At 37.1% G+C, this 15,354-nt stretch overlaps 1 protein-coding gene across 1 annotated transcript; it reads right to left on the bottom strand.

The window, feature by feature from the left end:
- Positions 1-5,547: 5,547 nt before the first annotated feature.
- LOC132556958 (uncharacterized) lies at positions 5,548-12,407 on the bottom strand. The gene is made up of 8 exons (XM_060221422.1): positions 12,131-12,407; positions 9,686-9,823; positions 8,760-8,962; positions 7,880-7,977; positions 6,895-7,108; positions 6,554-6,679; positions 6,197-6,392; positions 5,548-5,666 (listed from the first exon to the last, which is right to left on the bottom strand). The coding sequence occupies exons 1-8, from the start codon at positions 12,405-12,407 to the stop codon at positions 5,548-5,550; spliced, it is 1,371 nt and encodes a 456-aa protein (XP_060077405.1).
- Positions 12,408-15,354: the final 2,947 nt, after the last annotated feature.

Below are 15,354 nucleotides of genomic sequence, written 5' to 3'. Positions count from 1 at the left end.
ACTTTCTGGATTAAAAATTGATAAAAACGACTTCCGACTTAGATATGGTGCGCAGTTTCTTACAGATTTTCCAAATGAAAGGTCGGGTTTTTGTATAATCATCTTAATTCAATAGAGATTCACCTGCGCAACGAAAAAGAAGAAATATTCTTAATTTAAAGTATCACATAAATTGTGAATAAGATACAGATGTTGAAGATGAAACATTCCACTGACCATTTGTTCAAACAATATCATGGTTTATACATAAAAGAGTCCTTACTTAATGCAATTGCTCTTATTATACGAAAGATATGGCTAATACTGCATAATCGGATGAGCCAAGAAATAGGCGCTTACGAACTGAGGATATCCTAAAAGCAACATGGAAGTGTAAATACAACGACATCAGAGAGATGAAGAAAGGAACGGAATTATTTGATTTGTTTTCATTTCGTCTTCGTTTCTACATTTATCAATATCCATGTGTCGTCAACTTACATATGTTATACATAGATTGTTCCAGTTGATGAGAATAGTGATATTTATATAGACATTAAAACCGACATTGTATAAATTATTACAATTATATACATAATTATCTCCCCTTTCTAAGACGTCATAACATACAATCAAGTCACGATTGATGACGTCATATTGTGGCGGTACCATGTAGTTAACCAGTAGGCCTATTGAAGTAACAACAATGTAAATCATTTGAAGCTTTTTTCAATGTTATTATACCCCTCCTACACACACACACACACACACACGCGCGCGCGCGCACACACACACACACATCCTCACACATACACACACACACACACACACACACCCTCACACACCCACCCACCCACCCACACACACACACACACACACACAATAAAATCAAGACGGTAAAATGTTTTTTCTTACAAAGATAAATTCCATTTCCAGACAAGTATATTTATTCAGTTTTTAATTGATATTAACTATATGTTTAGTTTCGTAGATTTGAGGATCTGAAATTATTTGAAATTCCATTTTTTTTAATCTTCACTAAGGTTACATAACCACTACATTAGGTCTTCACTGAGGTGTCATAACCACGTACATCAGGTCTTCACTGAGGTGACATTACCACGTACATCAGGTCTTCACTGAGGTGACATTACCACGTACATCAGGTCTTCACTGAGGTGTCATAACCACGTACATCAGGTCTTCACTGAGGTGACATTACCACGTACATCAGGTCTTCACTGAGGTGACATTACCACGTACATCAGGTCTTCACTAAGATTACATAACCACGTACATCAGATCTTCACTAAGGTTACATAACCACGTACATCAGATCTTCACTAAGGTAACATAACCACTACATCAGATCTTCACTAAGGTTACATAACCACGTACATCAGGTCTTCACTAAGGTTACATAACCACGTACATCAGATCTTCACTAAGGTTACATAACCACTACATCAGATCTTCACTAAGGTTACATAACCACTACATCAGATCTTCACTGAAGTGTCATTACCACGTACATCAGATCTTCACTAAGGTTACATAACCGCTACATCAGATCTTCACTAAGGTTACATAAGCACTACATCAGGTCTTCACTAAGGTTACATAACCACGTACATCAGGTCTTCACTAAGGTTACATAACCACGTACATCAGGTCTTCACTAAGGTTACATAACCACTACATCAGATCTTTACTGAAGTGTCATAACCACGTACATCAGATCTTCACTGAAGTGTCATAACCACGTACATCAGAACTTCACTGAGGTGTTATAACCACGCACATAACTTGTACCCTACCTTAGGGCGTTAATTATGAGTAATAAAGTTTTTCTGTGTGAAATATTATAACTTGTACCCTGCCTAAGGGCAGAAAATATCAAGTAATGGTGACATGATATATGAAATATTCATACACCATATTGGAACTTACACTGACCATTACACTAAATACCTACGCGGTACAACTTTGTTTGCCTCAAGTAACGTTTTAGCAACTACATAAACTAAGCAAGTCAAACATTTCTGACACAGCGGTGAAGCTTTTTCAGCTGTACCTAGTACTTGTATTAGCTACTATTGTGACTAGTTAAACAGGGTTCGGTTTCGAGATCAGGGGTTCCCTGTGTCCAAATATTCCCTCTCTTTCAGGCGTTGATACTACCAGGGTAAGCCACATTTGTTTAAAGCAGATGAAGTGTATTCGATATTACAAATTTCCGCGATTTCATCAAGCACGTGTTATTTTCATACGGAAATGATCTTTTTCTGATCTTACTCCACCCTTGAAAAGAAAAACTTTTAAGTAACAACCTTCACAGTATAAGGAATCATAATTCAAACCATCATGTCATCAACACTGCTAAATGCGATCGAATCTAGCATGAATTTTATCTTCGCATTGTCTTCATAATCCTGCAAGTATGATATATATACACATTCTGTATATACTTTATATAGTAAATTTATATTTTTTTTAACCACTAGAATTTTAAGTTGAAGAAATCGAAATATGTGTTGCTTTATCCAAAGCTCGGTGGCATTTTCCTTTTCACCCCAATTGGAAAGAAAGGATCTTGCATAGATTTCAATTTTAAATGAGCATTTCTTCAGGAGTCATTCGGCTCTGGATGTACATTATGAGTGATAATGTTAATACACAATCATGTATCAAAGGACTCTTTTTTTCAAATTCCAAACTATTGAAGCATAATGGAAAATCCTAATAGAAAACGCTTTAATGGCCATGAATAGTTTTTTTGAAAAGAAGGAGAAAGTTGAGCTGACAAAAAAATATCAGTTTCAACGTCTAATTGATCATTTTGTGTATCTATGGCGCAGTCTTTGTTTCGAGCCCGTAGATGTTGTTAACCCTGCTCTTGATCAATCAAATTACTTGGCTTGTGCCTTCGTGTTTGCCATTACCTCTTCCAGGGCTACAGAGAACGAAAGTAAGAATACCTCTAGAATATCGAGAATGGTTCCAGGGCTGCAGAGAGCGAAAGTGAGCGTAACCTCTAGAGTATTGAGGATGGTTCCTGGGCTGCAGAGAGCGAAAGTGAGCGTAACCTCTAGAGTATTGAGGATGGTTCCAGGGCTGCAGAGAGCGAAAGTGATCGTTACCCCGGAGTATCGAGAATGGTTCCTGGGCTGCAGAGAGCGAAAGTGAGCGTAACCTCTAGAGTATTGAGGATGGTTCCTGGGCTGCAGAGAGCGAAAGTGAGCGTAACCTCTAGAGTATTGAGGATGGTTCCTGGGCTGCAGAGAGCGAAAGTGAGCGTAACCTCTAGAGTATTGAGGATGGTTCCAGGGCTGCAGGGAGCGAAAGTGAGCGTAACCTCTAGAGTATTGAGGATGGTTCCTGGGCTGCAGAGAGCGAAAGTGAGCGTAACCTCTAGAGTATTGAGGATGGTTCCTGGACTGCAGAGAACGAAAGTGAGCGTAACCTCTAGAGTATTGAGGATGGTTCCAGGGCTGCAGGGAGCGAAAGTGAGCGTAACCTCTAGAGTATTGAGGATGATTCCAGGGCAGAGAGCGATGTTGGGCGTAAGGTATGAGGTGTCAAGGATGGTTCTAAGGATATAGAGAGCGATTGGAGGCGTAACCTCTGGAGTATCGAGGATGGTTCTAGGGGTACAGAGAGCGATTGTGGGCGTAACCTCTGCAGTATATATATATACATATTAAAGAAAATGAAGTTGTTTATGGTTTTGAGAAACGCATTTCAATCAACTTATCAATGATGTAAGTTTACAATTATAAATAAAATCAAAGTGTCAATGGCACCGTGAAATTAAGATAAGAAAAATCAATTTTTAGATACCTGGTTAGCTGTGTCGATGTATGGCGTCTGGTATAGATTTTTTGCATTTTGTTAATAATAAAATAGAATATAAACAAATCAATCAATTTCAATTTAACAGCGCACATCAAGCGTGAGAAACTGACAACGCCCTATCAGCACAAGACAGTATTGGGACGCCGTTTACTAAATTTAGTGAAAGTTTTAAATCATTCAAGTTATTTAGTGTAGTGGTCGATGAGACTTAACACAATATATTACTATTACTATTATTATTTTAGATATGTAAACTGCCTTAAGCTCTGGTTAGTCTCAATGAGGCCATGTGCACGTACGTGCTCGTGTTCTGTATCACCATATTAGCGAATCTCGATGCAACTTGAAGATGGCAAACAACAAGCGATGTTAAATTAACATCTATAAAACTAATTGATTGTGATATTTATTGTGGAGTATATACACCCCTTTGTCGGACGGTATATTCATCTTCTAGATATCTATTGTTTCGGGTCGACAGCATCCGCGATACTCTAGGGGTTACGATCACTATCGTTTTCTACAACCTTGGAAAACTTCATGGCGAGGCTCTATGTACACCACCTTCTTGATTTAAAATAAAAAAAAGACCAGTTTGATCATTTGATGTAATTCAAACGAATAATGGTATAGTGTACTGGCTTTAAACTAGGGTTATGTCGTATAGTTTCTTTAACCTTGCCCATAACTAACACCGTTAAAGGCAGGGCTTTCATATTTGGCATATGTGTTGCTTGTGACAAGACCTTACTGGTGGTACCTACATATTTGGCATATGTGTTGCTTGTGACAAGACCTTACTGGTGGTACCTACATATTTGGCATATGTGTTGCTTGTGACAAGACCTTACTGGTGGTACCTACATATGTGTTCCTTGTGACAAGACCTTACTGGTGGTACCTACATATGTGTTGCTTGTGACAAGACCTTACTGGTGGTACCTAAATATTTGATCTTGACATTGACCTTTAACCTACATTTGAAAACTTGAACAATTTCACAAAGTGCGCATGCAGATAGCACATTGCAATAGAGTAATCGAAGTACTTGGCTTGAGCCTTAAATTTTGCCATGAAATGTTCCAGGGGTGTGGAACGATAGGGAAGGTAATTCCTGGAGTATCGAGGCTGAGTTGTCAGTATCATGTCCAATTCCTATGTATTCTACAATTGGCTTTCTACCTGGATTTTAATTTTGATGTGTCCTTAATGAACTCTGTCTAATACAATACATTATGGTTAACAGTAATAATAAGAAATATTGGCATATTGCCAAAATGGTATGGAATCTTTCTTTAGAATTTCGATTACGTAAGTATATCGGAAAAAACAGCGTTGTCATAATACTCAAATGGTCGAATAAAACAGGTTACAAGTCTTGACTTAACATCTTTCTTATAAAAACAAGAAACAATAATCGGTTCAAAATCAATGTTTTTTTTATAACAACAAAAACTGATGACGTATTGTGGGGATATATGCCAACAACAAATACTGACGAAACAACGCAATAACATGACGTAACAAAAATAGAATGCTTCTTGATATTTAACCAGATTTGACCTGTAAGCTTAAAGTCTGTTTATTGTTGTTGTGAGCTTAAAATTATGAAGTCATTTAAATACAAGTGTGTTACTTTATGAGAAGCACGAACTCTTATCCTAAATTTTAGGTGTTCACGTGCATTGACTGCAAGGATAAATTACGTCATTCTTATCGGATATGTCCATCCAGTGCAACAGGGGAAACGACGTTAATAGATGAATGTTCCTCCTTAGAAGAAGCCGGGAAACAGTGCCATAGACATATGTGTTCATCCGCACCAACAGAAGCTGAAATTCGAAAATGTCAAAATTAGAAAAAAATGTAATTTTCAGAGTCAAAGTTAAATGTTTTCTCGCCATTGCTATTCAGATCAATCTACGAAGCCCTTATTTCTACATCAATACTGTAGATATTCATTTTCCCGGGCACTACTTAGATCAATGAAATCTTAACAGTTATGAATTAATATTTTGCTGTTATACTAAAAAAACCTTGGTTCGATGGTTACACCATCTTTGTTGGTTTGTTCACTTGGTTCATTATCCCATGAAAAGCCATTGTCATTTTGAGACCGAGTATCCGTGTACTAGCTCGTGGCGACCTCACTGAACAACATACAGAGGCCCGTCGCAGGACATCCAGAGTAATAAGGACTAACTTCTTTCCCACGGACTTAACCATGTCAGCAGAAAGTAGTCCGTTCTCAGCTTTATGAGAAAGACTTGCCGCCAAGTGAAGGGCGACTTGTGTATTCTTCGTCACTCTTACAGCAGACGGGGAGTAGACAAGGACTTGTAGTCTTGGTTTCACTACCTACCTATATGTGTTTTGTCAGGGCTCATGGCCAGATGTAAGGGACGTCCAATGTGCTGTTGGAGTTTGGCGACAGGCTCAAAATAGAAATCCTTCTCTTCCCATAGGATGAGGTCGTTGGTTTCGTTCCCTTCGGCTTTGGTTTGTCCGTGACTAGACACGAGCTCGTGATATTCTTCTGACCATAACATGCCACAGATCTGGTAAGATAACAGTAGGCCCAATTTTTTTTCTTTCTTTAGTATAAACGTTTAATGATAGAAATATTACATTTACTAAACACTCGTCAGAATATTTCGTTTGAAATTTAACATGCTGGCTACCCTAAAATAAGTTTAAGTAGATATGTAAAAACTATTACCTGTGACTGTGTTAAAATTTCCCCGACCATATTTCCGGTGTTTATGTTCCATAACCGGATATTGCCGTCATCACACCCACCACCGGAAGCGAGTACATTCTTCCGCCAAGGGCACCACGCCAACGCCTACAACATTCAGGGCAAACTACTAATATGTTTCTGACTTGAAAAATTCAATGTCATTGAAGTGTTGATAAGCGACAGATAAAAAATCATGTATTGATAATTCAAAATACTGAAAAGTCTATTTTCCGGTAAAAAAAATATCATCAGCAATCGTTGATAAGCATACTGGAACTGTTCACAGTATTTCCAGGCAACATTCACAGATAACCGCTTACCTTTGCCAATAACGTGTGAGCTTTAATTTTTCTGTAAACTTTTGACGATCGAACATCCCAAATACAGACAAGTCCATCACCACCTCCACTGGCCAAGTAATGTGTCCCTGGCCCCTGGGACAGTCCACATACCATCACGTCATGACCCCCAAGTCGAGCCACGGCCGTCCTCACCCGAGGGTCGTGCTTGTATACAGTGCCATGACGATCCCCACTACAATAGTTAAGTGAACTTGTTGACTTTCTCAAACCAATTTTGTTACATGTACTAACTTTTTCATTGAATCGATGAAATATTTCGTCCTTGGCTACAAATGAATTATAGTTCTAAATTTTATATTATTTATTATATTAACCGTTTCTGTTTAATTGAAGAAAAAGCATCACTACATACGTGTAAATGCGGACTCTTACTAGCGTTTGTTTTGTAAATTAGTCGACGTGCTAACAACAAACATAGCTTCAAACAAATGACGAAATGTCTGTAAAGTGGACTTCAGAATGGATGTAGGTACATTATAAACAAAGAATTTTATAGACATTGAGATTATCAAGGCAATGTCATTCTGTAAACTTACTTAAAGATGTGTAATTTACGAAACAATAAATGACAATACGTAACCATTATGACGTCAGTATTATGGGTGAAGAAATAGCGACGGTTCGCCATCAAAATGGCTGTTCCAGTATACGGATAACACTGTCGATAATGTATGATTTAATTTAGTTTAAATCAAGTTGTAACTCGTACACGAACGTGAAGTAGGAAGTGAATGTAAATATAAGCATTTTATTGTCTTTTTCTGGTACTTATCGTCGTCATAAATGACAAGGAGTTTTGCAGACAAACACCATACTACGTAAAACGATATTTGTCTGCAGATAACAATCACCTAGAGCGACAATACATTCTACTTGTTAAATAATACCGTAAAACACACAAGTCTGACGATGCCTCGGTGGCTATAATGTTTAGACTTGTCACCTGTATATGCCGTGGTCAGTCCAGCGGACAATGTTGACTGTTGTCCGTTCCTTCAGGTGTGTCTGATGGTTAATCACCGAACATTCAGGGTCACATACCTGCGTTAAATAATATTCAAAATTATACCATACTACTATATGTCGAAAAGTATGAATAGGCGAAATAGATATGTTACTACAGATGTGCTTTTCGTCCTTTCGTCCACCCGTCCGTCCGTCACGGTCATCGCCAGAACATTATTAAGCGTTCGTGTTTCGTGGAAGCGAAGTGTCTTTTTAATTTTTGAATCCATGTTTCTTTCCACCTCAATAACCAAAACAAATGACCTATTTGATGTTTTAATGAATTGTTTTATTGTCGTATGCAGATGAACTCCGGTCACAATATTTTTGACAAAAAGTGACTCATTCACCATTATCTTACACTTTTCTCCGTTATTTCTGATCATTATTTTCTATTTCCGTACAGGTATAAATATATATGTAATTTCTACCTTACCTGCCAACGAAATGTGCGATTTTATTGGTTTACAATAATTATATCAACAGTCAACACGTGCCTATATAGTGAGTGTTGTTTTTTTTCTCGTGGATATGGAATACACGTGCAAAACTTTTCCATAATTTGAAAGTTTTCCATAATTCAGAATTCATCCTAAATTTCTGCCTAAATACAACTCTAACTGGTAACTTATTTTGTAAATTATTTACAAGTTTGGTTAAAATGCACCTATTTAAGTAGCAGACCATTTTGTAATTGCGATCACGTGTTCAAATGACTTAACAGTAATCTGCATGATTCAACGATCAAAACTTTTTGATTTGGGAGTCATTTTACTGTCCTTAAAATGTAACTAATGCAATGGTTTGTAACGACTTGCCGTAATATCGCCGAGGTTGTCAGCGATAACGAGTTGTGTCCCATCAGGATCCCAGGCCAGGCAGGAGATGTAGTCATGTTCCGGACGGGAGGTAGTCAGTTGGATCTTCTGGCACAATTTGGACTGGGCATCCCACACATATGTAGTCAGATTGAGGGCCACTGCGATTTTGTTGGATTTCCCCCAGTCTAAATTGTTTGTAACTGTTAAGAGAGTTCATTACATATCTTAAAATGTTTCGTTTTCTCATGAACCTGACACAAAAATGTTTCTGTTGGTATCCTAATTACAGATACATATAGTTCATTGTGTGATTTTGCTATTAATCTGTTGACCAGCAAAAGTCGGAGAGACAAAGAGAGAGTGAGTGAAAATACCGACATGTAAAGATAACCTGAATTCATTTGTCAAATCATTGAAACGTAGACAATACAACAGGTAATAAATACACGGAGCATAAGATGAGGTGTTCCTGAAGAGTAAGCATCTCCTGCTTCATCGACGGTAACGTCATACAAATCTTGGTCAATCTGAGTAAGTAATGTCACGTTCTCAAATGAGAACAAGGTTAATCACAACAACACTACCAGGAATGCTAACGAGCATCCAACGAACCCAATCGCGTCAGAATATTTCCCAGTGGGATGACAAATGTTTGGCAATTTCATAGTTTTTTCCAAATTCCATAAGTACATTCATTTATATACATATAATATACATATTTATCATTTTAACGACCGAATTGATATAAAGTGAATGTAAAATATGACATACAAATGCAATTTGATAAAGAAAATAAACCTACTTTTGTAATATAAACTTTTACAAATACGTCTTCATTTCAGTATTTCGTGTGCATTTTCACAATGCTTCTACGTCTTTTCTCAGTCCCTCCCCAACCTCGTGACTCTAATTAAAATTCTTACAAAAGTTATTTCGTAACTTAGGGAGATCCATGACGCAGATCGGAGATTTCGGTACATGTCGTCTTCTCCGTATAGAGGGCGTGGCAAACAAGTCATCCATCGGGGCGTTGAAGAACGACCGATTTGGAGACATCGGACCTACAAAGATGTACTTTAAATTGTAACGTGTGTGTTTAAACAAGAGTAAATGCGTAAAAGAAGGCTTAACCAGTTTGTTATTGTCACCTTAGTAAAAGAGGAGTATATAAACACACATATAATATAATGAATAACGTTGAAATGCCGTACACAAGCAGTAAGGATAATTAGCCTCTTCTACTGTCAGGATTGAATGATGCTTATCTGTAGACTGATGACCGCTTGGACAGGTTCTAAAGGTAAAAAATCTAAATCGATTGAATGACGGTTATCTGTAGACTGATGACCGCTTGGACAGGTTCTAAAGGTAAAAAATCTAAATCGATTGAATGACGGTTATCTGTAGACTGATGACCGCTTGGACAGGTTCTAAAGGTAAAAAATCTAAATCGATTGAATGACGGTTATCTGTAGACTGATGACCGCTTGGACAGGTTCTAAAGGTAAAAAATCTAAATCGATTGAATGACGGTTATCTGTAGACCGATGACCGCTTGGACAGGTTCTAAAGGTAAAAAATCTAAATCGATTGAATGATGCTTATCTGTAGACCGATGACCGCTTGGACAGGTTCTAAAGGTAAAAAATCTAAATCGATTGAATGATGCTTATCTGTAGACTGATGACCGCTTGGACAGGTTCTAAAGGTAAAAAATCTAAATCGATTGAATGATGCTTATCTGTAGACCGATGACCGCTTGGACAGGTTCTAAAGGTAAAAAATCTAAATCGATTGAATGACGGTTATCTGTAGACTGATGACCGCTTGGACAGGTTCTAAAGGTAAAAAATCTAAATCGATTGAATGATGCTTATCTGTAGACCGATGACCGCTTGGACAGGTTCTAAAGGTAAAAAATCTAAATCGATTGAATGACGGTTATCTGTAGACTGATGACCGCTTGGACAGGTTCTAAAGGTAAAAAATCTAAATCGATTGAATGATGCTTATCTATAGACCGATGACCGCTTGGACAGGTTCTAAAGGTAAAAAATCTAAATCGATTGAATGATGTTTATCTATAGACCGATGACCGCTTGGACAGGTTCTAAAGGTAAAAAAAAAGAATCTAAATCGATTGAATGATGCTTATCTATAGACCGATGACCGCTTGGACAGGTTCTAAAGGTAAAAAAGAATCTAAATCGATTGAATGATGCTTATCTGTAGACTGATGACCGCTTGGACAGGTTCTAAAGGTAAAAAAAAGAATCTAAATCGATTGAATGACGGTTATATATAGACTGATGACCGCTTGGACAGGTTCTAAAAGTAAAAAAAAAAGAATCTAAATCGATTGAATGACGGTTATCTGTAGACTGATGACCGCTTGAACAAGTTCTGAAGGTCAAAAAAGAATCTAAATCGATTGAATGACGGTTATATATAGACTGATGACCGCTTGGACAGGTTCTAAAGGTAAAAAAAAGAATCTAAATCGATTGAATGACGGTTATCTATAGACCGATGACCGCTTGGACAGGTTCTAAAGGTAAAAAAGAATCTAAATCGATTGAATGACGGTTATCTGTAGACTGATGACCGCTTGGACAGGTTCTAAAGGTAAAAAAGAATCTAAATCGATTGAATGACGGTTATCTGTAGACTGATGACCGCTTGGACAGGTTCTAAAGGTAAAAATCTACATCGATTGAATGACGGTTACCTATAGACTGATGACCGCTTGGACAGGTTCTAAAGGTAAAAAATCTAAATCGATTGAATGACAGTTATCTATAAACTGATGACTGCTTGGACAGGATCTAAAGGTACATGTAATAACGAGTCTAAATCTAATCATTGCAGTCAGGCGCACGTGGACGTTGCAAGGTTGACATCGCTAAGAATTCCATTTACTATGTTTCTCGAAGCCTCATAAAGTGGTGCAAATTTGATATATACTATTTATTCAGACCCTCCTGCTGACAATTTGTCGGCGTTTTTATATCGGTTCATCAACGCCAGGTTAGCAAACTGTATTTTTATTTATCTAGTTTCAGAAAACTGATATGAATCGCAACCTCCAAAATTTCGATTGATCTTGTGTCATGGTCAGTTTTAGAGAGTTTTACGAACTGGACAACTTTGACCTCACGTTCGGATATATAAAGTAACAAATAGACAAAATCTAGCAATCAACAAGTATCTTACTTTTACTCAAACTTTTTAAAGAAAAATGTACATACATACATACATACATACATACATACATTACATACATACATATCATGCACTTCTGCTCTACAAATGGCCTGGTGCTGTTGTATGCTATATAAAGTGACTAGTCAGTGTATTTATTCACTTACTCGAGTATCCCGACAGAGGCCGTTGTGTAATCGCTAGGATCCGATGGTCACTTTTCTTGAAAACAGCATCCAGTAATTTCCTGTAGTATCGTGATCGAGGATCTTGATGTTGAGCTGGTTGTCTGATAGCATCTGTGCCGTCTTGATGGGCCAAAATTTTGGCATATGATGCGTCTCCATTTAAACATGGCCGATACGGAATGAAACGATCAAACACGGTATGTTTCGTCTGAATACGACGTGTCTGGTATTTAGCAGGTAGTCCTCGACCATCCATGGATTACACAAGTTTACAGAATCGGTATATTTAAACACATTGTCTACCAAACATATGTACCTCCACGTACATTTTCAAATACAAAACATACCTTTCCTCACCTGTCAGGTAAAAGCTACACGGTGGTGGAGTGACAACAACTCGCACGTGCAACGTCACATTGAATGTGCACTCGTAACACTAAATACATTCCAAATAAAGTTTGTTTACAGCAACAAGGTACAGTTATTACACAGGCCAACAATCTTTATCATTGGTTTGTTTGATAAAATTAACTAGATTTTTTTTTACATTTGTAGAATTCATTATTGATGAAACTTTCAAATTATTTACTCTTTTACACTAGTATTAAACAAGTAAACTTTTTCGTCGGGCAATGAATTCTCGACATTATAAGATATAATGAAATATGTCATTCAACCATAAAATGATACAATAGACATTATCACACACATACGATTTATACGATGACATATTTATAATAGACAATATTAAACACATCGAACAATACACCGGTACAATGGTTTATAAGTCAGTATTATACAATACAATGTTACACTCATCGTACAATACAATGTTACACTCACCGTACAATACAATGTTACACTTACCGTACAATACAATGTTACACTTAACGTACAATACAATGTTACACTTACCGTACAATACAATGTTACACACCGTACAATACAATGCTACACTTACCGTACAATACAATGTTACACTTACCGTCCTATACAATGCTACACACCGTACAATACAATGTTACACTCACGTACAATACAATACAATGCTACACTTACCGTACAATGCATTGTTACACACACCGTACAAAACAATGTTACACACACCGTACAATACAATGTTACACTTACCGTACAATACAATGTTACACACACCGTACAATACAATGTTACACTCACGTACAATACAATGTTACACACCGTACAATACAATGTTACACTTACCGTACAATACGATGTTACACACACCGTACAATACAATGTTACACACCGTACAATACAATGTTACACACACCGTACAATACAATGTTACACACCGTACAATACAATGTTACACACACAATACAATGTACACACCGTACAATACAATGTTAAACTCACGTACAATACAATGCTACACAATGTTACACTTACCGTACAATACAATGTTACACTCACCGTACAATACAATGTTACACACACCGTACAATACAATGTTACACACACTGTACAATACAATGCTACACTTACCGTACAATACAATGTTACACTTAACGTACAATACAATGTTACACTTACCGTACAATACGATGTTACACACACCGTACAATACAATGTTACACACCGTACAATACAATGTTACACACCGTACAATACGATGTTACACACACCGTACAATACAATGCTACACTTACCGTACAATACAATGTTACACACACCGTACAATACAATGTTACACTCACCGTACAATACAATGTTACACTCACCGTACAATACGATGCTACACTTATCGTACAATGCAATGTTATACTCACCGTACAATACAATGTTACACACACCGTACAATACAATGTTACACTCACCGTACAATACAATGTTACCTTAACGTACAATACAATGCTACACTCACCGTACAATACAATGTTACACTCACGTACAATACAATGTTACACTTACCGTACAATACAATGTTACACTTAACGTACAATACAATGTTACACTTAATGTTACACACACCGTACAATACAATGTTACACACACCGTACAATACAATGTTACACTTAACGTACAATACAATGTTACACTCACCGTACAATACAATGTTACACACCGTACAATACAATGTTACACAATACAATGTTACACACACAATACAATGTACAATACAATGTTACACTTACCGTACAATACAATGTTACACTTACCGTACAATACAATGTTACACACACCGTACAATACAATGTTACACTCACGTACAATACAATGTTACACACCGTACAATACAATGTTACACTTACCGTACAATACAATGTTACACTTACCGTACAATACAATGTTACACTTAACGTACAATACAATGTTACACTCACCGTACAATACAATGTTACACTTACCGTACAATACAATGTTACACTCACCGTACAATACAATGTTACACTTACCGTACAATACTAGTTACACTCACCGTACAATACACTGTTACACACAACGTACAATACAATGTTACACTCACCGTACAATACAATGTTACACACCGTACAATACAATGTTACACACCGTACAATACAATGTTACACTCACCGTACAATACGATGCTACACTTATCGTACAATGCAATGTTATACTCACCGTACAATACAATGTTACACTCACCGTACAATACAATGTTACACTTACCGTACAATACAATGTTACACACACCGTACACCACACACGTACAATACAATGTTACACACAATGTTACAACCGTACAATACAATGTTACACTTAACGTACAATACAATGTTACACACACCGTACAATACAATGTTACACTTAACGTACAATACAATGTTACACTTACCGTACAATACAATGTTACACTCACCGTACAATACAATGTTACACTTACCGTACAATACAATGTTACACACCGTACAATACAATGTTACACTCACCGTACAATACAATGTTACACTTACCGTACAATACAATGTTACACTCACCGTACAATACAATGTTACACTTACCGTACAATACAATGTTACACACACCGTACAATACAATGTTACACTCACGTACAATACAATGTTACACACCGTACAATACAATGTTACACTCACCGTACAATACAATGTTACACACCGTACAATACAATGTTACACTCACCGTACAATACAATGTTACACACCGTACAATACAATGTTACACACCGTACAATACAATGTTACACTCACGTACAATAC

The sequence above is a fragment of the Ylistrum balloti genome, unplaced genomic scaffold (genome assembly GCF_031769215.1).
Source record: "Ylistrum balloti isolate Yb309-2 unplaced genomic scaffold, AGI_CSIRO_Ybal_v1 Utg370612, whole genome shotgun sequence".
Classification (NCBI taxonomy): domain Eukaryota; kingdom Metazoa; phylum Mollusca; class Bivalvia; order Pectinida; family Pectinidae; genus Ylistrum; species Ylistrum balloti.
Note: the sequence above shows the minus strand (reverse complement) of the source record. Positions and strands in the feature narration are given on the sequence as shown.